Source organism: Trichoderma virens (genome assembly GCF_000170995.1).
Source record: "Trichoderma virens Gv29-8 chromosome Unknown TRIVIscaffold_4, whole genome shotgun sequence".
NCBI classification, from domain to species: domain Eukaryota; kingdom Fungi; phylum Ascomycota; class Sordariomycetes; order Hypocreales; family Hypocreaceae; genus Trichoderma; species Trichoderma virens.
In genome coordinates, this window is record NW_014013745.1 from 805,520 (window position 1) to 827,594 (window position 22,075).

At 52.0% G+C, this 22,075-nt stretch overlaps 9 protein-coding genes across 9 annotated transcripts; 5 read left to right on the forward strand and 4 right to left on the reverse strand.

The window, feature by feature from the left end:
• Window positions 1–368: 368 nt before the first annotated feature.
• On the forward strand, window positions 369–1,047 carry TRIVIDRAFT_61246 (uncharacterized protein; the record flags this gene model as incomplete). Its single annotated transcript, XM_014103185.1, has 3 exons — window positions 369–626; window positions 882–910; window positions 969–1,047. The coding sequence occupies 3 exons, from the start codon at window positions 369–371 to the stop codon at window positions 1,045–1,047; spliced, it is 366 nt and encodes a 121-aa protein (XP_013958660.1).
• A 549-nt stretch (window positions 1,048–1,596) lies between these two features.
• On the forward strand, window positions 1,597–2,472 carry TRIVIDRAFT_61247 (uncharacterized protein; the record flags this gene model as incomplete). The annotated part of the gene is made up of 1 exon (XM_014103186.1): window positions 1,597–2,472. One exon carries the CDS (start codon window positions 1,597–1,599, stop codon window positions 2,470–2,472), a length of 876 nt encoding a protein of 291 aa, XP_013958661.1.
• A 302-nt stretch (window positions 2,473–2,774) lies between these two features.
• Window positions 2,775–5,586, reverse strand: TRIVIDRAFT_84484 (uncharacterized protein; the record flags this gene model as incomplete). Its single annotated transcript, XM_014103187.1, has 6 exons — window positions 2,775–3,029; window positions 3,143–5,047; window positions 5,117–5,131; window positions 5,200–5,251; window positions 5,322–5,345; window positions 5,407–5,586. 6 exons carry the CDS (start codon window positions 5,519–5,521, stop codon window positions 2,912–2,914), a joined length of 2,229 nt encoding a protein of 742 aa, XP_013958662.1.
• Window positions 5,587–6,044: 458 nt separating this feature from the next.
• On the reverse strand, window positions 6,045–8,056 carry TRIVIDRAFT_178086 (uncharacterized protein; the record flags this gene model as incomplete). The annotated part of the gene is made up of 2 exons (XM_014103188.1): window positions 6,045–7,023; window positions 7,082–8,056. 2 exons carry the CDS (start codon window positions 8,054–8,056, stop codon window positions 6,094–6,096), a joined length of 1,905 nt encoding a protein of 634 aa, XP_013958663.1.
• Window positions 8,057–9,308: 1,252 nt separating this feature from the next.
• On the forward strand, window positions 9,309–10,330 carry TRIVIDRAFT_54441 (uncharacterized protein; the record flags this gene model as incomplete). The annotated part of the gene is made up of 3 exons (XM_014103189.1): window positions 9,309–9,359; window positions 9,433–9,553; window positions 9,621–10,330. The coding sequence occupies 3 exons, from the start codon at window positions 9,309–9,311 to the stop codon at window positions 10,328–10,330; spliced, it is 882 nt and encodes a 293-aa protein (XP_013958664.1).
• Window positions 10,331–10,859: 529 nt separating this feature from the next.
• Window positions 10,860–12,036, reverse strand: TRIVIDRAFT_30389 (uncharacterized protein; the record flags this gene model as incomplete). The annotated part of the gene is made up of 3 exons (XM_014103190.1): window positions 10,860–11,597; window positions 11,663–11,844; window positions 11,895–12,036. The coding sequence occupies 3 exons, from the start codon at window positions 12,034–12,036 to the stop codon at window positions 10,860–10,862; spliced, it is 1,062 nt and encodes a 353-aa protein (XP_013958665.1).
• A 2,933-nt stretch (window positions 12,037–14,969) lies between these two features.
• Window positions 14,970–18,219, forward strand: TRIVIDRAFT_189787 (uncharacterized protein; the record flags this gene model as incomplete). The annotated part of the gene is made up of 3 exons (XM_014103191.1): window positions 14,970–14,976; window positions 15,496–17,571; window positions 17,630–18,219. 3 exons carry the CDS (start codon window positions 14,970–14,972, stop codon window positions 18,217–18,219), a joined length of 2,673 nt encoding a protein of 890 aa, XP_013958666.1.
• Window positions 18,220–19,319: 1,100 nt separating this feature from the next.
• TRIVIDRAFT_8634 (uncharacterized protein) lies at window positions 19,320–20,048 on the forward strand (the record flags this gene model as incomplete). The annotated part of the gene is made up of 2 exons (XM_014102910.1): window positions 19,320–19,430; window positions 19,512–20,048. Coding segments are annotated over 2 exons (648 nt in total), but the record flags the coding sequence as incomplete, so codon positions are not given.
• Window positions 20,049–20,096: 48 nt separating this feature from the next.
• On the reverse strand, window positions 20,097–21,698 carry TRIVIDRAFT_84490 (uncharacterized protein; the record flags this gene model as incomplete). The annotated part of the gene is made up of 7 exons (XM_014103192.1): window positions 20,097–20,520; window positions 20,584–20,632; window positions 20,695–20,762; window positions 20,841–21,036; window positions 21,262–21,272; window positions 21,356–21,423; window positions 21,586–21,698. The coding sequence occupies 6 exons, from the start codon at window positions 21,356–21,358 to the stop codon at window positions 20,380–20,382; spliced, it is 468 nt and encodes a 155-aa protein (XP_013958667.1).
• Between the last annotated feature and the right edge of the window lie 377 nt (window positions 21,699–22,075).

The following is a 22,075-nucleotide window of genomic DNA, read 5'->3' on the forward strand; positions in this document are numbered from 1 at the left end:
CCTTGCAAAGTCGTAAGGCACGACTATGGCATCAACCTCTAACTGGCCAAACAGGATCCTGATAAACAAGAAAATGCTACAAAGCAAGATCAAAAGCCAATGTGCAGGTCCGAACAAGAAATTGAGCTTTGATGCCTCCGTGCCTACCTCTAACATTGATAGAGTTATCGCCCCTCTGCCTCTCGGCCACCTTGTGTTTCTACTCCCCCCTATTCCCATTTATGTTGTTCTTCTTTCAACTCTCTTCGCCCTCTTCGTCCGCTTTTCGCAACGACTCTTGTTGTCATATACCGTCTTGATCCAATCTATTTCATCAGTCCCACTCTCTGACATTTTCCATCCATGTTCTCTCCCCCAGTAATAACAAAATGTCTGAAAACTCCAAACATGAGGAGCAGCCAAACGATACTCTTGAAGAGCTCCGGCAAGGGTTTCAAGAGCTCCGACAGCAGTGTTCAGCATTCGAACACAAACTACAAATAATGAAAGAGAATAACGAGAGGTTCGGTCGAGAATTAGAGGCGGCGCGTGACCAGATGCGGATAGTTGTTGAGGAGGTTCAAACATTGCGTCTGGAGAGAATGGAAAGGGAGAGGAGTGAGAAGACCCAACCAGAGTCTGAGGAAGTGGGTGAGGCGTCGCAGCCATGGCCCGAGGAGAGGGGATAAAAAAACGTAAGGAAATTGAAGCGCGTTCATTAATATGGGGGGGGGGGCGCTTCACACGACAAATACGCACGTTTTGGATTCCCCAGTCATTTGCAGCTACATATCGAGGAGGTCAACAAGATCTAGGACGAGATCCTTGCGCAAGAAAGCTTCCCTCGCCGCGGTTTACTATCTTAATATAACGGCCCGTCCGCTTATTCCAACACTTTTCAGGTCAATATCGTTCTGGCGGACGATGAAGAGTAAGCACAAGTCTTGTCTCCTTCGTCTGACAAGCAGTCTACTGACTCTTAGTGCCAGCCTTGGAGCTGTACGAAGTCTTAATATGCATCGGTTACTTCAAGTAGTGTCTGACAAGGCCGAACTTGGCAGCAGATAGATATATGGTGCTGGTAGAAGCCCTTTTGCAACAAAGCTCATTGCTATATATTCGGCTCTCCCTCGCTAGTGTTCATGCCAGGTTTCTGTCGATATCTGCCACGGTTCATCTCCACTCTCAGCTATATTATCGTCCCCCTCCAGTTCATGGAGAGACATCGGGATATGGGTAAGAGAATTGACCAGCAATTCGATGATATGAGCGAAAAATTAATGCCGTAAAAATTACAATGCCGCTGTGTCCCAGTTTTTTCATATGCTGTTCGCTTAGCCGTCTGCAGCACCTTGATTGGCCATTTCTGCGTTGGGCTATCCGCAGCGCCATGCCGTGAACATAAACAAATGTCGATACCCGAAAAGAAATAGCAGCTCAGACGTCGACCCGATTCACAGGACCAACAACAATTGCCAAGTCCAGAGATGCCGTGGTTTTAACCGACATGCATAACGTAATCCGAATCCCGCATCGCTTGCTTGCACGACCCAAGTTTGCTCAACAGGGGGGAGAAAAATCAAGCAAACAAACAGACGTATAAAGCAAGCCGGCGCCATGGCCGAGTATGCATGTAGCAGCCAGTCGTCTGAATCAACGTCGGAGCTGCCGCCGCTGGAGGAGCTGCTTCGTGACGTGCCCATCAAGCCCATCAGCAGGAGCGAACAAGCGATCAGCAAACAGAGGGATTGTGGTGATGGCGAGAACACCAGGGAGAGCAGCATCGATAAGGACATCACCAATAAGCGCAGCATCAGCAGCAGCAGCAGGACCAGCAGCAGCAGGACCAGCAGCGATAGGATCAGCATCGACATGGCCTGCGCAACCGGCAATAGGGAAACCAACAGCCCCGAGTTCGATCCCATCCCTCCCCTGACAGACACCTCCAGCGCCATCTTCGTCCCCATCGCAGAATCTACCAAGCTTCTCTCGCCTCCCCAGTTCGTCCCCGGATCCTTTGACTATCACCGTGCCGCCCTCAACATTCTCACCAATCATGAGGCCACTGTCCGCAACAACATCCAATCATATTACCAGCGCGAGATGCTGCGCATCAACCGCGAAGCAGAGGCCCGCGACCCGTCCTTTGACTATTTCACCGCCGTCGCAAATGTTCGAAAGGAGCACGAGGCCGCGCTGAAGCAAGACATGGACACCATGATTGCGAACATGCGCGAGCGCGACAATCCCGCCATTGACTACAACATCAAAAGCATGCCTTATCCCGACATGGACAAAGTCCCCGTGACATACGTGCTGGTCAACTCGCCGCGGGAATCCGCCGCCCGGGACGTCATGAGGGTCATTGCGGCCGCTACAAAGGAAATCTCCTCCTTCGACAACCATGTGCGTTGCATGAGCGACGCCATCAAGATGCAGATGCAGGCTGCGGCCTTGCGAGAGAAGCAGCAGGGTCGGATGAACATCGACTAGAAGCCGGTGCGCCGATCCAGCCTTCGCTCTCCTTCTGCAAACAAGCCCAAGAAGACGGTCCGCTTTGAGGACCCCGTCGTGCAGCCTGAACGCGGCGAGAGTGGCTTCGCTGGAAGAAGATACTGAGCTCCTGCAAAAGAAAGGAGAAGAAGGGAGCAACGACGTTACGCTTGCATGCCTGCTGTCCTACCCGTGTGGATGCTTTTGGGGTTACACCGCATATACGCAAAACAATGTGGCCATACTTCATCTTCACCCCTCATAATTGGCATCAACACAAGGGCAGGAGAAAAGGGAGGGAGTGAAGAGACAAAAGCCAACTTTTTGGTCAACATATTTACCACACTCTTTCTAGCCCCAACGTCCTATATATGTACAAATTGACATACCGCTCCGGATCTGCAAGGGAAATTCTTCTATTTTAATACATTCACCTATCTTAAGCACCATACGCAATCTGGCCCATGGGCCTGTCCTCCTCGACACCCGGAGCCATGAAATTCGTCCTGGGGTCGCCAGTGGCCTTGGCCGCCGAGCAGCGTGCCATTGTCGGTGAGCTAGGAAGAGGTTAGCGTGGGTTAATACACCTTGCGTTCGCGTTTGTTTTGATATAGAACATAGCATAGAGCATACGACGTAGAGCAATATATACAAGGGGGAAAGCACATACCTTCTAGAGATGACATCTGTGAAGTAGAAGTTCTCGATAACCTTCTTCAGAGGCTGGTTGCTAGCCTTAGCACCCTTGTTCTGCTCCACAAGCTGAACCTTGCTCAACTCCTTCAGGGCAACAGGCTCAACAACGTCGTAGGCAGCCAGGGCAGGGCTGATCTCGACCATGCGGTCTCGCACAGCGGCGACATCGTCGTAGGGAAGAGGAGCGCCAAGGAACTCGGAGGCAGCTCGGAGAATCTTCCAGTCAGTGCGGGCAGCACCGGGCAGCGAGGTGGCAGCACGGGTCATCTGCACACGTCCCTCGGTGTTGATGTAAGTTCCAGCCTTCTCGGTGTAAGCAGCGCCAGGAAGGACAATGTCGGCAATCTGAGCGCCGCGGTCACCGTGGTGGCCCTGGTAGACGACAAAGGCGTCCTTGGGGATATCGGCCTCGTTGACCTCGTCAGCGCCGAGGAGCCAGACAAACTTGGGCTTGGTCTGAGCAACCTCTGCGGACGGGGTGACGAAGCCAACCTCAAAGGCACCAGCCCTTGAGGCTTCCCTCTGGAGAACGTTGTAGCCGTCCCACTCAGCGGTCCTGAAGTTGGCAGCGTTCTGGTTAACAAAGGTGCCGACGGTCTCGTAGAAAGCCTTGGCGTCAACGTGGTCGGTGACACCGGATCCGACGATGATCATGGGCTTCTTGGCGGCCTGGAGCTTCTTGCCAAAGGGACCAGCCAGAGCCTTCTTCAGGGCGGCGTGGTCGGCTCCCAGGTGCTCGAACTCGAAAGTGGATTCCCAGGTCTCGCCAACGACACCAATCTCAAGGTCGGAGCGCAGCCACTGCTTACGGATGCGAGCGTTCAGGACAGCGGCCTCGTGTCGGGGGTTGCTTCCGACGATGAGAATGCAGTCAGCCTCCTCAATACCCCAGATCTTGGAGTTGAAAAGGTAGTTTGATCGCACGTCAACACCGTGAGCAAGAGGCTGGCTGCCAGTGGGGGTGTCGAGAGCAAGGTTCTCAGATCCCAGCTTGTTGGCCATGTCCTTGGCAACGACGAGGGACTCTACTTCGGTCAGTGCACCGGCAATGATCTTGAACTCATTGCCCTGGGGGTTGGTCTGCTGGTAGGCCTTGGCAATCACGGTCAAAGCCTCCTCCCAATCAGCAGTCTCGAATTTTCCTTCTCGTCGAATCAAGGGAACAGTAAGGCGCTGGGTCTTGAGACCATCGCAGGCGAAACGAGTCTTGTCGTTGATCCACTCTTCGTTGACGTCGTCGTTGAGTCGGGGAAGAACACGCATAACTTCTAGGCCACGAGAGTCGACACGGATGTTTGAACCCAGGCCGTCGAGAACGTCAATTGACTCGGTGTGCTTCAGCTCCCAGGGACGAGCTCGGAAAGCATAGGGCTTAGAGGTCAGGGCACCAACGGGGCAGAGGTCGATGATGTTTCCAGACATTTCCGAGTCCAGATTCTTCTCCAGGTAGGTACCGATTTGCAGGTCGTTGCCACGGCCAGTCGAGCCCATTTCAGGAGCACCAGCAATGTCGTTAGCAAATCGAACACATCGGGTGCAGTGAATGCATCGGTTCATGGACGTCTTGATCAGGGGTCCAATGTTCTTGTCCTCAACAGCTCGCTTGCCTCCAATCTCGTGGAATCGTCCTCGGTCGGCACCATATCGCATAGATTGATCCTGGAGATCACACTCGCCTCCCTGGTCGCAGATGGGGCAGTCGAGGGGGTGGTTGGCCAGCAGGAATTCCATAACACCCTCGCGGGCCTTGTGTGTAAGAGGCGAATTGGTCTTGACAACCATTCCGGGCTGCACGGGCCAGGCGCACGAGGCCACGGGCTTGGGGGCCTTTTCAACCTCAACCAAGCACATACGGCAGTTACCGGCAATCATGAGTTTTCTATGAGGTGGTATGGTTAGGGATTCGGAATCGCTTCAAGAGGGGCGAGGAGGGGTAAATCATTCGTACTCGTGGTAGCAGTATCTGAATCATGTTAGCATGTGTATTTCTTGCAAGTTTTATACGTTTTTTTCTCCTGTTTAGCAACTGACCTAGGAACAGTAGCTCCGGCCTTTTCGCAAGCCTGGATCAGAGCAGATCCGGCTAACAATCCATGTCAGCATCTATGCCCTCTTCTCCCGCAACGCAGCACCCCTCCATTGCAGAGCCATACCTTCGATCGAGACCTTCTTTCCATCTGCACCGCCGTTAGCAACTCGCCCCAGCTCCAATTGCCCGCTGCGAAAAAGAATGCTTACCAATGGTGAGCTCCACCTCTGCTGCTCGTCTGGGCGTTGTCGCGAAAGCCCGCGAGGCGGCGGCGGCCCGCCTGCCGGTCCGCCAAGCCGAACGTGCCAGAGACTGTCGGAGCATCGTGTCGCCTTGACGGATTGAACGTGATGGACGTTGCGGCGAGTTGAAAAAGGGCTCAGTTCGAGTGGGATGGGCGTCGTCGAAACGGATCTGCTGTCTGGATGGTTGGAAAGCCCATTTCCAGCGCTAGTGGGTTTCCCTTACGGATCCATTTAGGAGCACGCTCATTGGCTGCAGCTGGCCATGCCGCTGCCTGAGGCACCGCTGTCCCGCATTGCCAGCGACCTTTAATTTGCTGAGCTTGGCTCAACTTTTTTTCTTCTTTTTCTCTTTTGCTTCCATAATTGTACACGGGCACATTTTATTGTAGGTGAGCTTGGGCATCGCGGTCTACAGCTGTAGGCCCGTTGCTTCTGTCGAGTCCTCCTCTATCTTGTGCTCCAGAAAAACTCTACGCCGATTATGGAAGCATGGGAGAGAATTTTCATCTCGATGAACGCTGCCTCTTACCGCCGGTCGTTACATTTCACCAAGTAAAAGATGCCGTAGAATTCACAGTCATGACTGCTTTGTAAATTGATGTGAAAGATGAACCTCATGGGGGCGCAATTGGACTGTATTCGGCTTGCTATCTATGAACTGCAGCTACACTGCAGCGCTCGCTCAAATCTTGGCACATCGCCAACCCATCTCTGTTCCTCTGCTTGGTCGCCCTTGTACTCAACACCGTCGATTGCGACTCCATCCCATGAGTCTTCAAAGGGGTGAAGAGCCATATGCATGATGCGATCCAAGACTTTCCTCTCGCCTTCTTTCTCGACACGCCGTATCACTTCATCCAAGATCCAGCCTCTGGGGACGAAGTTGGGGTTGGCTTGCTTCATGGCCTGTCTTCTTTCGGCATCTCTATCCTCAGACAGGACATCGGAAGATTCTTGTCCCCAGTCTTCCAAGACACGTGCCCGCCATTGGTCTAGCCATTTGGCGATCCTCTCCTTTGCATCGTCTTCACTCACTGCCTGAGGCGGTCCTTCTTTGTGAAAGAAAATGGCCGCCTTTTCTTTTCTACCGGCTGAGTCTGCAATATCCGCCAGCTTAATAGTACTCAAGCGGCGGAAGAAGTGGTTGAAATCCAACTCTAAAGCTTCCATAGTATCAAGCGCTTCACTAAAGAGCTCATTGAAATCTGTCTCTTTGAAGTGGCGCAGGCCAACTCTCGCTGTCATTAGTCGCTTGTATTCATCCAGGAAGACAGCTTTGTATTCCTCTCCGGTTTGCGCGATTAGTCTTTCTGCTCGCTCAACCAATTCTTTTTCCTGCTCTTCTTTGATGCCTTTGTTGACAAAAGTCTCGTCATCAACTTGAGACCCTATGCCGATAAGCTCTCCAAGATCCACGCCGAGCCTCACAAGATTCCACCATATAATGGTAGGTTGATTCCTATAGTTGTAACGCAACATGTGATCGTCGTGGTTTGGAGTATATGATGGATCAAAGTTGTCCATAAACGCAAAAGGCCCATAGTCCATCGACAGGCCATATATTGACGTGTTATCAGTGTTCTGCAACACAGGTTAGTAACTGGTTTTCCCAGAAAATCTTTCGCGATGCGGTACATACCAAAACACCGTTCATAAACCCATAAGCCTGCCAGTGGGCTACAGTCACGGCATTTCGCCTCACAATCTCTCGATACAGTCGTTGAAATCTATTCTCGGCCGCATTGCTAGGCCCTTCAACCTCAGAAGCCGGTATACCACGCTTGGGAGGTGGTGATTTGGCAGGCACTTCAGGCGACTCTAGTCGTCCGGGAAGCGTTTCCCATCCGCCAAAGACGTCCTCCGCGATATATGTTGCAAGCTTTCTGGTGAGAGCGCGATCTCCTCTTGCCCGTAGTATATCAAAAGTGCCAATCCGCAGCCACGATTGGGCGAATCGGAGCACTATGGCCCCAGGTTCTGTTGTCTCTCTCATAACCTTAGAATGAGGGAGCAAAGTAAGAGACAACGCTCTAGTTGTGGGTATCCTTAAAGCATTGAGTGCTTCGGAAACAACAAACTCTCGGATACTGGATCTAAGCACGGCCTTTCCATCTGCAAATCGAGAATATGGGGTCAGGCCAGCTCCTTTGAGCTGTAGCTCATATCGCACATTAGAGACTGGGTTAGTTGTCTCAAACAGCGAAATGGCTCTTCCATCTCCGAGCTGTCCCGCCCACTGGCCAAACTGGAAGCCGCCGTAACATTGCGCCCAAGGATATCCGCCTTCCAGCTTTGTCTCATCCCAGCCGTATAGCTTGTTACCAGCTACCAGCTGCCGGAAATCTTCGGTTTTCTCTTCGCCCTCTTTGATTCCAATATCCCGCAATGCGACAGGGCTCACAGCCAACAGTTCGGGATCTTCCTGTTGGCTTGGCCGCACCCAAGTAAAGAGGGCATCGCGGACTTGCCGGGGTGTGATTTGGTCTCGGGGAGTCTTATGAGAGTCTGCCGGAGTTGGAAAGGCTTGATCCGCGGGCAGTGAGGCAGTGAAGTTCCATGATTTGGGCAACTCGTCTAGTGAACGGCCCTCGTATGGCTTTTCCGATGAGGCCATGGTTCGCGCACTTCCACTATGCCGGATGAAAGATCGTGCTGATGGCGCGCCGAGGATCCTCAGCGACAGAGTCCCTCTTATGAAACGGCTTGCATGGAGTTGTCTTTGCAGCATGAGCGACGACTGGCAGCTGTGTTACTTGGCCGGATTAAGGCGATTACAATCGGATAATGCGCGGGAACAGTTGGGAGCTGCTCTGTGACATCACCGAACTGGCTGCATGTTGCCCCACCATGTAAGCAGCAGCTAAAGCGACACGGAATAACCATGCCGCGGCATCGGACCTCCGAGATAGCAACTGCTGGAGGCAAAAGGCCCCGTATAAGATGATGCAAGGGCTAGTAATAATTACTTGATACCGAAGAAGAAATTCTTGGCCGATTTTCAGGTAGACCATACAGGTATACTTATACCGAGCAAGTAGATAAAGCAGACAGGTTATTGAAGGGAGGCGCTATTCAGCACCCCGAGTTGGTTACTCAACACCCCAGGGATTACGTCGAGTATCATAACGAAGCACCGCTACTTTCTTCTAGTATATATTACTACAATTTTTTAAATATCCCTTTAGTATCTGATATTACTACTACTTACCAGTTAGTACTCCGTATATATCTCGAAATTTAGAGACACGGGGTGCTGGATAGGTAGCCAGTCCCTATTAAAATACATGTACAGATTCAGCTTCATCCTCACTGCCCGGCTAATATCACTTAGCATCAAGCTAATCATATGGCGTGACGCACATCTGCTTCCACCTCATCACGTCTACTAATCCATGCTGTCTATCCCAATACGTAGAAGTTAAGAGAGTGCAAACAAGGCGTGCTCTTTGACCTGTGTAATCTTAACGTGACCCCCGACAAACCACCATCTCGCATCTCAGCTTGTTAGATGCAGGCCACTAAGAGACTTAACCTGTAGCCGCATCCATGCAACAACATAAGCGACATAATAGGCGGCTGGCAAATCGGGCCGCGCCCGATTTTCTTGTAAAGCCTCAGCTGAAACATTCAAACCACCACTCTGTAATTCTATCCTTATCCCCACGAAGTAGCCGCAACTGCATTTATCATCATCAGTGGGGTAATTGCACGCCATGCGCCAAAGCGTCTTGAGCCTTGCCCCTCCACTTATAAATAGGTCCAGCTACTCATGGACTCGCTCAACCCCCTCTCTTTGTTCATTCAAATCTCCTCGACAACAAACAGTGTATCTTGGTCAGAGACTGTTCAACTCTACCGCCGTCAAGATGTCGTTCCCACCTACTCTTAAACTCAACGACGGTAACGAGATTCCACAGGTATGACCCCTCCTCATATTAATTTCCAACTTCTCTCGGTATTAAGTTGAGCCGATACTGACCGGGTTTCCAGCTCGGATATGGTCTTGGAACTGCCCGATTCAAGCGCAGTGGAGGGCCACTAGATGCCGACCTCGTTGAGCTCACAAGAAAAGCCATCGATATTGGCTACTACCACCTTGACGGTGCCGAAGGTATGCCGGGGACGTGAACAAAGTCAGGATTAATTGCAACGTTTCTAATCACAAGTCTTACTAATAGTATATGGAAATGAGGAGGAACTCGGCGCTGCCATCAAGGCGTCAGGCGTTCCCCGAGAGAAGCTCTTCGTTACCACCAAGATTACTGCCCTAGAGAAGAAGAACACTGAAGAGGCTTTCGCCCTCTCACTGAAGAAGCTGGGTCTGGATTACGTCGACCTGTATCTGATCCACGGTCCTTACTTCGCCGAGAACGACGAGGATTTGCAGCAAAAATGGGCTGACCTGGAGGCCATCAAGGCTTCTGGCCGAGCAAAGTCCATTGGTGTCTCCAACTTCCTCCAGGAGCATCTGGAAGCCATCCTCAAGACAGCCAAGGTGGTGCCTGCGATTAACCAGATCGAGTACCACCCTTACCTCCAGCATGGCGATCTCGTTGCGTTCCACAAGAAGCACAACATTGCCATTGCCTCATATGGCCCCTTGGTACCAATCACCACCGTCAAGGGCGGCCCGGTGGTGCCCGTCTACAACAAGCTAGCGGAGAAGTACGGTGTTACTGACTCCGACGTTGGTCTCCGATGGGTTCTTGATCAAGGCATTGTCACACTCACAACCAGCTCCAAGGAGTCACGGTTGACTGGCTACCTCGAGAGGCTGCCCAAGTTCAAGCTGGCGGACGAGGAGGTTGCCGAGATTTCGACGGAAGGAAACAAGAACCACTACCGGTCATTCTGGAAGAACAAGTTTGCTGAGGACGACAGGAGGTAGACAATGACGACCACCTCAGCTAGTTATTCCTTTTAGACATAATAATAAGGTTATAGATTGGTAGGTGTAAACACTAGCCTTGCTTGTAAGCTGACGTGACGTGTTGGCGGAATTGTTATGTTGTGTAGGTACATGTATTGTATGTATCAGCCCCGTGATTACAGGTACTATTCGAATACTACAGTACCTCATTCCATACTCTAATGGACGAGCCTCAGTTATTCTCACATACACAAGTCCTTGAAGGAGAAAAAAAAAAGATTGCTTTCCTGCGAATGTACAATGCGTATATAACAGAGATTTTTATTTGTCGCCCAAAAGCAAATCTGTACAAATCGCCATCAAAGAATACACAAGTAGTTTATCTGTTCCAGCAAGTCTCTCTATCCTAAACTGTATACGGCGTCTGCATGCCTTAACGTCTCACTACAACCTCCTGATCTAGCATTATTAAAGGCCCGCAGTATCCATTATTATTCATGTTTAATGTTTGAGCAAATATTTCCCTGTCTCGTCATGGCTATCCGCTTCACAGTTCATCATCAGAGTCTGTCTCCCCCTCTGCCGCTGGTGCTTTGGCCGGCGCCGCCTTCTTTGCAAAAGGCAGACTCCTCGGAGCCGGGGGTTGTTCAACTGCTTTCTTGGGAGGAGGCGGCGGTGCTCTAGGCGCAGGTCCGGCGCTGCTATCAACTCCTGACCCAGAATTATCATCGTGGGTATCACCGTCATCGTCGTCGTCGTCATTACCGTCGTCGTCGCTACCACCAGACGCTGTGTCCTCTGCGGTATCCTCTTGCTCGCTGTCTTGAGGCTCAATTTTTATCTTGTCCACCTCCATTTCATCATCTTCTGGCTCTTTTGATGGGGCTTCCACCGCCTGGACTTTCCGTTTTCTAGGCCGAGAAGGGGCAGGCGAGCGAGATGGCTTAGAGTCCAGCGGTTGCAATCCTTGAGATGCTGGCTGACTGCTTTGGAAAGGGCCAGCGGCAAGGACCTTTCGCTGTTCACGGATTTTTACCTTCTTTTCATTAAGGAGATCCCGGAATTTCAGAAGTAGGGCTGTTTCATCGTCTTGTTTTGACGTTATAAGTTCGTCCAGTTGTGTCTTTAGCTCCTTCACGGTGGTTTCAAGCTCCTTCGCATGGGCGGCGGCTTCAGCCAAGGCCACGTTGCTTTGTGTCAGAGCATCGGTGGCCTCGGCGCACCATTTAAAAAGCTCTATGCCTTCATTTTCGTCATGCTTCAACTCTATGGAGCCGAGTCGTTGCTATATTGAAAGCTCAAGTTAGGCTCGTCAACTTCCGAATGCGCAGATTAGCAAGAGATTCCTACTGTAATTCCTTGAACTCGCTTTCGGACTGTGATTGAGAGAGAGGTCTCGCTCTCGATGCCGACCGTTGCTTGTATATCCGCAGTTGGCTGTAGTGCGAACAGAGACTGCAATATGGCCTGCCATTCAGACTCAGAGACAGGGCAATTCGGGACCTGTAGTGAAGCTACGCGATCATGTTTCACTAGTACGTGTTAATATGCGGCGTGATGACTTGATTGATAGGGGCCGTACAAGAAGTCACGTATGGCGCTTCGCCTTCTGTTCCAACAAGCTTTACATCCAAGGGTTTGGAACCATTCTGGATGACTTGAATGAGGGCATAGGTGGATTCATCATCATCTCGGGGGAGCTTGATGACTCGTGACGCCGCCATGATTATCTGCACGCGTCGGCTCTGGAGTCAATCAATTTGAATTGGATGGAAGTCTGCAGAGGCACGGCTTGATGAGTGCGGTCGTGTGAGCAGATAAACTGAGAGGCGTTGAATAGGCAGCTAAGGAGAAGTGATGTAACTATTGTTTCAGCGTGCTTCGGGGCCGAGAGAGGGAGAAACTAAGATTATTTTCGTTTGGTGCTCTGTTCAGTTTGTTCCTTGTAATGTGGAGTGTTTATTTTTAAAGGTGCAGGTCGATGTGATGTTGTTGTGTCTTACAAGCCAACGGCTGTGAATCTTCATCGAGGTGGAGGCTCATGGCAGCCTTGCGCCTAGCGTGCTTGAACCCGCTGGAAGCAGGCAGAGAGTCCACTGCAGGCAGCTCCGGCCAGGGAACTGAGCTTCTGCTGCAGGTACGGCTACAAGCTAGGTTGACGGTGGCTTGCTGTGGCGCAGGCGCCTCCACAGGTACATGACCAGAACCAGGTTGTCAAGTGCGGAGGTTTGCTCCGTACCTGGTGAGGTAATGGACTACCCGCTGTCCAGTCTCTCAGGCGTCATCCCTCCACCCACAGCAGAATTATACAGGTTGCACATAATGTGCACGAAGAAAGAATAAAATAAAATAAAAATGAAAAAAAATCTACAATGCTCTTCGTATTCGCAATACGAAGTACAGGTATTCCAACTCGTACCTGTGCCCGTACGGAGCAGTTGGGTAGTAATATCGCCCAGGCCTAACCGTTTCTTGTTGGTTTCGAATCGTGTCAGGCATCTGCTCAGAAATCATTCCGAGAACTTTGCGCCGTACGGGGGTCCGGGGCGCGTTTACACACGTGGGAAATTAATCCAATGTCCACCCGCCGGCCGAGAGGGTCCGGGTAATGAGATTTTGGGAAGAAGCACCGCTATTATGCCCAACAAAGCGGCTACGCACTGTAAATTATTATCAAGCAAGTACTTTTATGTTATTAGCAGAGGATGTTATACAGTACTAGAGGTGATTTCTAAAATCCAGAAGAAGCAGATAGATCAAGAAGATGGATGTGAATCTATAGTAGCAAATAATTTCACATACGCAGTACCTTAGTACTAAGGCATATGGAAGATACACCTAGATATTTGAAAGCACAAAATACAGAAATACTAAAAAACACCCATAATAATCTCTTCTCATGCCTCAGAGTACAAGTAGGTAGCCATACAGTATGAGAAGCCATTGTTGTTTGGCTTGGCAATTTGTGGTCCCGCTTATGTTGTCCGCGGCTTGCCAACTACAGCCCAATACGGCTAGGCCACGTTCGCCTGGAGGACGAGATGCCCACTCGCCTCAATCTTATGAGTGCGAATGGCGTGTCTTGGTGCTGAGCGCGGCTTGTGAAATGATTCAAACGGCTCAGGTAACGCTAATAAGAGTAGGTTCAGTACAGGCTAAAAAAGCTATGAAGCTACTATGTGCTAGCAGTTAGTATTGGATGTACAAAATCGAGCTCTACCTCTATACAGTATAGGTAGGTACCTTGGACTGCTAATATAATGCTGTGTTTGCAAAACATCTCCAGACGCGGCCTAATCAAAAACAGAGCCCAGTTCAGGATCGTCCTTCTCCATGCTCTGTGCTCTGTGCTTCCCGCGCTCCGGGCTCGCTTCGCAGCGCCTGTGCCTGTAGCATATGCATAGGTTGGCATATGCACGAGACACACCAGCCAAGGGCCCTGTCCGATCTCTCTCTCCACCCAGCAAAATCTGACAATTGATGGGGCCTGCGCGCATGATTGGCAGCTTGTTGGGTTGGTAAGGATAGGGGGCCGGGATGAGCGCTGGGGGCCTGCCGTGGTTGTCGTGGTAGCAGGAATCAACTGCAGGTGAGGCGTCATCAGGAGACGAAACGCTCAGGCACAGAGTGGGCGGATGGACAGATACGGAGTAGCCTTCCAGCCAATTTCATGCACAGCACCACGGCGAGATTAGGATGAGGATCGTGAGTCCGGAAGCGACTCCACCTTCAATATGAACAGATCATGGGTTAGCGAGCCGGCTACGCAGCGTGAGTAGGGGTTATCCATGAGGGTAGTAGAGAAAAATTCAAAGCGAGAAAAAAAAGCACATGCAACAACGCGAGATCACGTAGTCACGCCGAGACGAGAGAGTACTCCGTACGAGAAAAAAAAAAGGGGGGAATATAAAACCGGAAGAGCATCCCCAAACCCTTTGGCCCAATTTCCCACCTACTAGGGAATCCACGCTCAGCATAACAAATTGTGAGCGCTCACCTGCTGCACTTGTGCTCGTGCAGTGCAAAGTACGAGTACTTGTACGGAATCTCGGTGGTCCAGGGTAGCAACTGAGAGGAAGACGGGACGGCAGTCAAATTCCTTGCTCAGCTGTGGATTGAGTGGCCCAGGCGCTGCTTGTCGCTGCTCTGCCACTGAAATCTCTATGCAGGCTGCCCCCACCACCTGATCCTCGCCAATCCGACAGGTTACAGGCAGTCCAGCCACTGTCCACAACGGACCCCCAGCCTTTCTGTTTCGCCTTCGCATCATCAGCTGCGCCCAATCAATTGCCGCTGACAACATCAACAACAACGTCGACGCCTTATCGCGCGCCCATCTAAAAAAAGCATCTCAGGGCCCCAATAATCGAAATCGCCGTGCTGCATCATCAGAATCCAAAGGAGCGTCTTTGCATCGTATTGCCTGCCATCTGCCGCTGAGCGTCGGGCGCCTTTTGTTTTGTTTTGCTGTGTTGTTATTGCCTTGGGAGCGGGAGCGCATCACCAGCGCAGCGCAGCGCTGCTAGAGGAACGAGTCGATTTGTGCGCACCGTAGCGACGACGAACCCCGACCTTTTCTGCCCACCTTGGAGGAATAAGCCGACTGCCACGTCATAATCCAGGAGCGGCCTTGTGAATTTTGGGAAAAAATCCAGCGATGGACGGCTGCTATTGAACGGTTATGCCTCCGCCCAATTGCTGTCGCGACCGGCCACGACGAACCTATCCGAGAGACTGAAAGTCAATTTACCCACGCTACCCGAGCGGCCCTGCTGCATGCCGCTTTGTTTACGACACGCGATTACATTACAACCCAAACACCTTGCACAGCACAGTAGACGCATCAGAACAACAGTTGACGAAAATTATGGAGCCGCTGCGGCTAAAGCCCAGACAGCCAGTGGAGGCTGAGATAGAGAACTGGGATGATGACGATTTTATTGTAGACGGCGACGAGTTGAGCCTTCGGCCTACCGCTGTCACTACCAATGCACAACCACGTCGACGCGATTCCACCTCGTCCCACATTTCGCTGCGCTCCGATCTGGACTCGGCGTATGGGGAAGAACAACACGTCCACCTCCCGGCGGACGATGAGCGATCAACAATGGCTGCCATAGCCGCCGCCGAGAGGGCAGGAATACCCTTGCCCAAGAATGTGCCGTCGTCTGCATTGACAGGAGGCACTATCAAGAGGCTCGGCGGCAAGAAGATGCGGAGAGTTATCGACGACGACTGGGAAAACGACCTGGAGCTGCCCGAGGGGCTCCAAGGGCTCCAGATGAAGCCGCGAACCCAGACCGATTTTCCAGAGACCCTGCGCCAGGTCAGCGGAGGCTCGCTGCAGAACTCGCTGCAGAACAGCCCCAGGAAGACGCCCAAGTCTACCAGAGACAGCCGGCGGAGCTCTATCATGTCCAATTCCAGCATCTTGTCCGCTGCACTCAGTCTTGACAAGTTTAGAGACACGGATGATGAGGACGACGACTTCTTTGGCGACGGGTTTGACACAATCAAGATCCCTAAGAAGCGACCACCTCGCCTGGCTCCCTTCGTCACCCCTCCAACACCCCTCGAAACCGAAGCATCAAAGGAGCCGCTGGACGACGACTTTGAGGGGGACTTTGAGCTCCCATCCGACGGCAAGTTAAAGCTCTCCGCTAGAAGGGACATACCCAGAGTACCCTTTTCATCATCAGATGATATAGACTGGGGTGAGGGCAGCAGCCTCGGCACTAGGTATGGCGGCACTCGACGTGATGCAAGATCAACTCGAAGCTCGTCGGTCTCGGCTATGAGCCCTAGTCTCTCCAGCACATTCACGTTGGAGAGCGAGGACGAGACGTTTGACGGCCTCGTGCTGCCCCCCGGCCATCTCAATTTTCAGGAGAGGCTGCAGCTGCGGAAGACAAACCCGCCGCCGGAAGACATACCGGAGGAGCCACCCGCCGAAGCAGCACCCCCGAAGAAGCTACTTCCTGCGGCAGAAGTGGAGCAGCAGGACTTTCTCGAGGGGCTTGATATTGGCGATGGGAACGTGTTTGACGCTGGGAAACTCACCATGCATCGGAATATCAAGATCAAGGACAGCCGGCTCGCCAACCCTGCTCGCCCAAAGACGTCTGTGACGTTGACGTTTAGCAACAAACCCATGCCTCCACAGACAAGGATCCCTCGCCTCAACCATGAGAGGTCCCATTCTACGGTTCTTGAGCCCGTCTCTGAGAGTGGCGGTCCGATCCCGCATCGGGTTCGTCGACCACAATCCCGTCTTGGCCATTCCAACCAGTTGTCTGTCGCGAGTCTCCCAACTCCTACTAGCATTTCCACCTTTTCAATTACCCCAGCCCCTCGCAGGGCAGACCTATCCCGAAACACCTTTTCTTCTAGTAGAAACGAGCCTCCCTCGACAAATTCTCAGCTCCTCAGGCAGAAGCGCTCTCTGACAGCAGCGCGAGCTCGGAACCCTCCCACCAAGCCCATCGCCAGTCGGTCGGAGAGGCCAACTTCACGCACAGAGCCAGTCCAGCCCCGACCCAAGACGCCCCAGGAGCGTCAGAAGTCTATCAGCGAGAGTCCTGGACAGACAAGAAAGGTCTCCATACCATTTATTCCTGCGGGGGCTTCGCACTTGCAATCGCAGCACGCCGCTTCCAAGACCCTGAGACAATTCCGTCGCCATGACTCCGATAATTCCATTGATGCCCGCCCTATATCCCGGTCGTTTTCAAGGCCAGGCTTGCGGTCGCCTAGCCCACACCGCTACAAGGCAGCTGCTGCCGAGACGTGGGATCGCCTAAGCAGGCCTAAGAGTATACGACAGTTTGGTGATGGCCATGAGCTAGACGCCTTTGACGATCTGCCAACTTCGAAGGAGACGGAAAGCCGTTTCTTGAAGCAGCCTTCCGCCGGCGGATCCAAAGCAACCCTGCGCAAATCACCACAGGCACCACGACCACCGGTAGTAGATAGAAACAAGACGCCTTCACCATGGAACGCGGCACCAGTGCCGGCCATACGAAGCAACTACACTCCTAGCTTTGCGCGTGACACCGCAGCTAGCCGTATTGCACGAGAGACAGCTCTAGCCCACCGAACGCCAAGCGGCGGGCCGTTGGCTTCAGTTTCTGCTCAGAGAGCGCCAACTCGAAGCAATGCCCAGCAGCCGTCTTCTACAAACCGAACTAAGAAGTTGAAACGACCCCCGCAGTTAAAGCCCCATCTCATCTCCAACTTGAGCGGTGGCAAAGAATCCAAAGGTATGTCTCTAAACTTGCTCTATTATTGTCATCATGTCTAACTGTATCGCCTCTCTAGTCGTCAAAGGGATGTTCTACAACGCGGAGACGTACCGCTGGGAAGGGAATGAGAATGTTCTGAATGCGTTTGATGGGTCGACTTCGACGCCATCATCAAATTCAGCCCCCTTGCATTTGGCTAGGGATAAGGAGACTCCGGCACCTCGGCCGGCTCTCATTACCAACATCAGCACCACTCAAGGTGTGCAGGTGGTTGGCGGCATGGTGTTTGATCCTCAAAACATGTGCTGGCTGAAGCTTGGCCCTCAGAGCATGACAAGATCCGAGGCCACCGACAGCTTAGACAACTTCAACGGCTTCGAAGAGGAAGAGGACCCCTTTAAGGATATTCCAGACCTCGAAGACAATACCATCACTGATGAGCGCGAAGGCCACTCCAGCGACATTAAAGATGACTGGCTGGTGGGAGAGGAATTCGACGTCGGCCCTGAATTCATCCGAAGACAGCGCGAAGAGGAGGAGAGGTGGCGGAAGAAGTGTGAGAAATGGACAAGTCACGCTCCGCGGGACCGAGACGCCTGGCGATGGACCATTCGCGAACTCGTCTCTCAATTTGATGACTTTGCGATGCCAAGCGTGGCTAGGTGAAGCCAGATGCAGTGAGAGGCTCTCTCGCCCAGCGGCTTGTCGGCTAAACCTCATCTTGGGCTATCTGATTTTGTTGTTGTTCTTGTTATTCTTTCTGCTTCTTCTTTCTATTCTGCCGTTGCATTGCTTGCTGCTACTTGTTAGCACTGCATTACATGTTTTTTTTTAATACGATATGATTTTAACAGTCAGCGTGGACACGTTAGGGAGAGGGAAGGTATCAGGACAAGGCATATAGTGTGTCTGTTTGTTTTTGCGTTGCGCGTGTGGTATCGTGTTTTTTGTTTTGCTTTTTCTTTGGGCGTTGGCAGGAAACTGTTTGGTTCACGACCATATCGGCCAACCGCACGCAGGGCTGTTGTTGATTTATGACTGGGCACATACTATGGGATATCGCGATAGAGAAAAACGGCTACGGTGCGCAAATCACCGGTAGAGTTTGTTACGACGAAATGACATTTAACGAAGGCAACATGGATGAGTTTTCTGGTATGAAAATGGGAGGCAAAGGGGGGGGGGGAATGGTTTTATGTATCATTATCAGGAGGTGGCTGGAGGGAGTTTTGTCGTTAGTTTTGTAAATTTTAAGTTTTGTTGTTCTTCCGCCAAAGATTTACTTTTGAAGCTAAAGACCCGTGATGATATGATACCATGTTCTGGGGGAAGCTGTTTCAGGGAGCTTTGGGAGTTGAGAGTTTGGCGGGGTTTTTTCCAATGCGACCCCCCCACGTGATTCTCCAACTCCAAGCTTGTCACCAAACGTAACTTGGCTCAAGCTCCACGAAACCAGCAAGGCCTCCGTCTTGGAAAGAAGAACTTTGACGGGAATATTCGAAGAACTTTTGATTCCTTTAGGAGAGCATTCTTTGTCGCGTAGTGATCCTCATACCTCTCATCTTCGTCTTCAAAACAGCAGCGCGAAACTCACATCGCCAGGTGCCTCTTTCACCCCGCCTCCCCTCTTTTCCATCGCGAACTGGAACTTGCATCTCGACGACAACACAAAAGCTATAACCACCGCCTCATTATACCTATCGCGCATATCGATACTTAATACGCCATATAGAGGCAGCTGGAAAGAACAAGAAAACACCGTCACAATGGCCGAAGTCGTATTCGCAAAGACGTTCCTTACGTCTCTCGACTCCCGTCCTATCAAGCTCTCCCCAGACCACATCGAGGACCCCAAGACGTTCCCTCCTCGCCCTCCCGTACGTCCCAAATGCCCAAACCTCAATCAAAAATATAACACTGTTCACCTTGGAAACTAACCAAATCAAACAAATAAATAGTACATCCTCCCCCGCATGCCAACCGCCATGTCCAAACCAACCTCCCGCCTCCCCCCCGGCCAGGAGCGCAGCATCAGCATCACCCTCAAATCCCTACGCAACCCGCCCCTCGACATCACCCTCCCCGCCCTCCCCCTCAGCACCTCCGTCCTCGACGTCAAAGCCGCCGTCAACGCCCAGACCCGCATCCCCGTCGACAAGATGAAGCTGCTGCTCAACAAGCGGCCCGTCGCAGACACAAAGGTCCTCAAGGAGCTGCTCGCCAAGGAGTCGGACAAGGCGATTGATTTCTCCGTCATGGTCATTGGTGGCGCGGCCGTTATTCCGCCAGCGGAGAAGCCCGCCGAGGAGGCTATGGAGACGGACGAGCCGGTTCCGACGGCTCAGGCTGACGCGGCGACGGTCGAGGCTGAGCTCGAGTCCGATGCCTTCTGGGCGGATCTCAGCGGCTTCCTGCAGCAGCGGCTCAAGGCTCAAGCCCAAGCCGAGGAGCTGTCCAGCTTATTCCGGTCTAGTTGGCAGGCAAGCAGGTCAAGTTCGTGATATATACATGCAAACACATGATGGGCGTCTTCCTTTCTCCTTCTAATAGAGCATACTTTCAATTTTTTTCTTCATGCAAGCAACTAGTCACCGGTGAAACGTAACATGCAGTATAAGAAACGAGTCCGATTTTCCCTTGGTACGGTGTACATCGTCATCTGCAGCGCTAGCACATCTGAAATAATTACCTATGCCTATCCGTCGAATAAACACAGCCCTCCAGCACGCCCAATCTAAACGAGGACGCGGCAGTGCCTCCCTTCTTTTGCTTCTCCCACGCAGCTGTCCTCCCCTTGCATCATATTATCATTTGGGGCGGTTTCGCTTATGCGTTCACCTTGGCCAGGACGGCGTTGAGAATTGAAGCGTACTCGAGGTCGTCAGAGTCGTTGGCCTGGATCTCATAGGCAAATCCTTCCAGGGATCGCTTGAGAGCCTCCTTGGAGGCGGCGTAGATCATCTTGGGCTGTGGCTTTCTGTCAGCAAAAAAAAGGTCAATTGTTGCGTATGAGTGACATGGTTAACGCACGTGGACACCGGCATCATCGGGAGACCAGGCGATGAGGATGATCTTGTTGCTGTATCACGTTGTCAGTAACTATGGCAGCTCAATAATTGGGGTTGCGTTGGGCCGACATACATGTCTCGGCCGTCGAACTTGAAGCCAAAGTCGTAGACAGCGTAGCGGGGACCCTTGCCAACAGCACCCTAGGGAAGTCTCAAGTCAGCTCTATTCCGGTATGCACGCTATTTTCATGCTCGGATTTGTTCGGTGGTGAGACAAACAGTCTTGCTCTTGGAGGTGGCGTTGAGGAGCTTCTCACGGAAGTTGTCCCAGTCGCTATCGGCCTCAGCGTGCTCGACCTCGATTTCAGAGTAGTCGTCGGACAGCTTGAAGACAATGTATCTCAGGAGTCGGTTCCTGTCGCTGCTTCGCTTGAGCTTCTGGAACTCCTCTCCGACCTGGGCGGAAACCCTCGCTCTAGAACAGGGATAATATTAGCTCTGCCAATTCCCGCCAAGTGTTGCATCATCTTGTTCATTTTTAATTTTAATTTTGCTTCTCCTCTCTGCTACAATTCCGGTCCTACGTCCACATCTGCACCGTAATGGTCGTGGTGAAGAGAGTGGCGGCGGGCGGGCGGATCGCGTAGAGGGGCGGCTATAAATAGCGGAAGAGATAACGGCAAAGGGGGAGAATACGCACCCTGATTGAGACTGGAGCAACGCAACGCGGTCAGTACTGGAAATATACAATCTATACACGCTTCCAAGCTCTCGTGTCATCGGAAACAACTCACCATATTTGCGATTCGGTCGTTGTCGAAAGACGGACTGCGGTGTAGAAAAAAAAAGGAGGGGTGATGAGCTGACGAGGTTTCTCCTGTTAGCGATGAGGGGGTTCCTTGAATATATGCGGGAGATACGTCAAAGCGCCCGTGTATCGTTGCCCAAACCAGAGTCCAGAGCAACAGCAGACACGACACAAGAGAAATGACACGGGGGGAATCGGGAAGGAGCAGCAACACACAGGAAAAAAGAGACACGAAAAACGGCGAGACTGGCGTCGGGTTGACGATGATGCCAAATTGGTGTGACAGCGGGATGGTCTGGGAACTGCGCAGGTAAGTATAAGACAAGCAGCAGAAAGAGGCGGGGTGCTAAAAAGGGCGAAAAGCTGCTGGTCCCACGAGTGGGGTTTTGCTTTTGGCCGAGTTGCTCGAGGGAGCTGCACGTGACTCGCGACTGGGGAGATGAGAAGACGCGGCGAGAGATTGGAGGGCTTTTTTTTATATGGGGAATTACGTATTGCATGGAGTCGGGATGTGCAGTTACCTGGAGCCTAGGAGCAGGGGGAAGTGGCCGAGATTGGTGGACAAAATGGGAGGATGACCTGATGTGGGTGATTTGGCTGGAATATACGTACGTATGTAGTACCTAGTCTATGTGTGTGTTTGTTCAGGTTGCCATTGGAAGCAGAGCTGCGAGTGTAGAGTGTTGACAAGAGCTCGATAGGTATC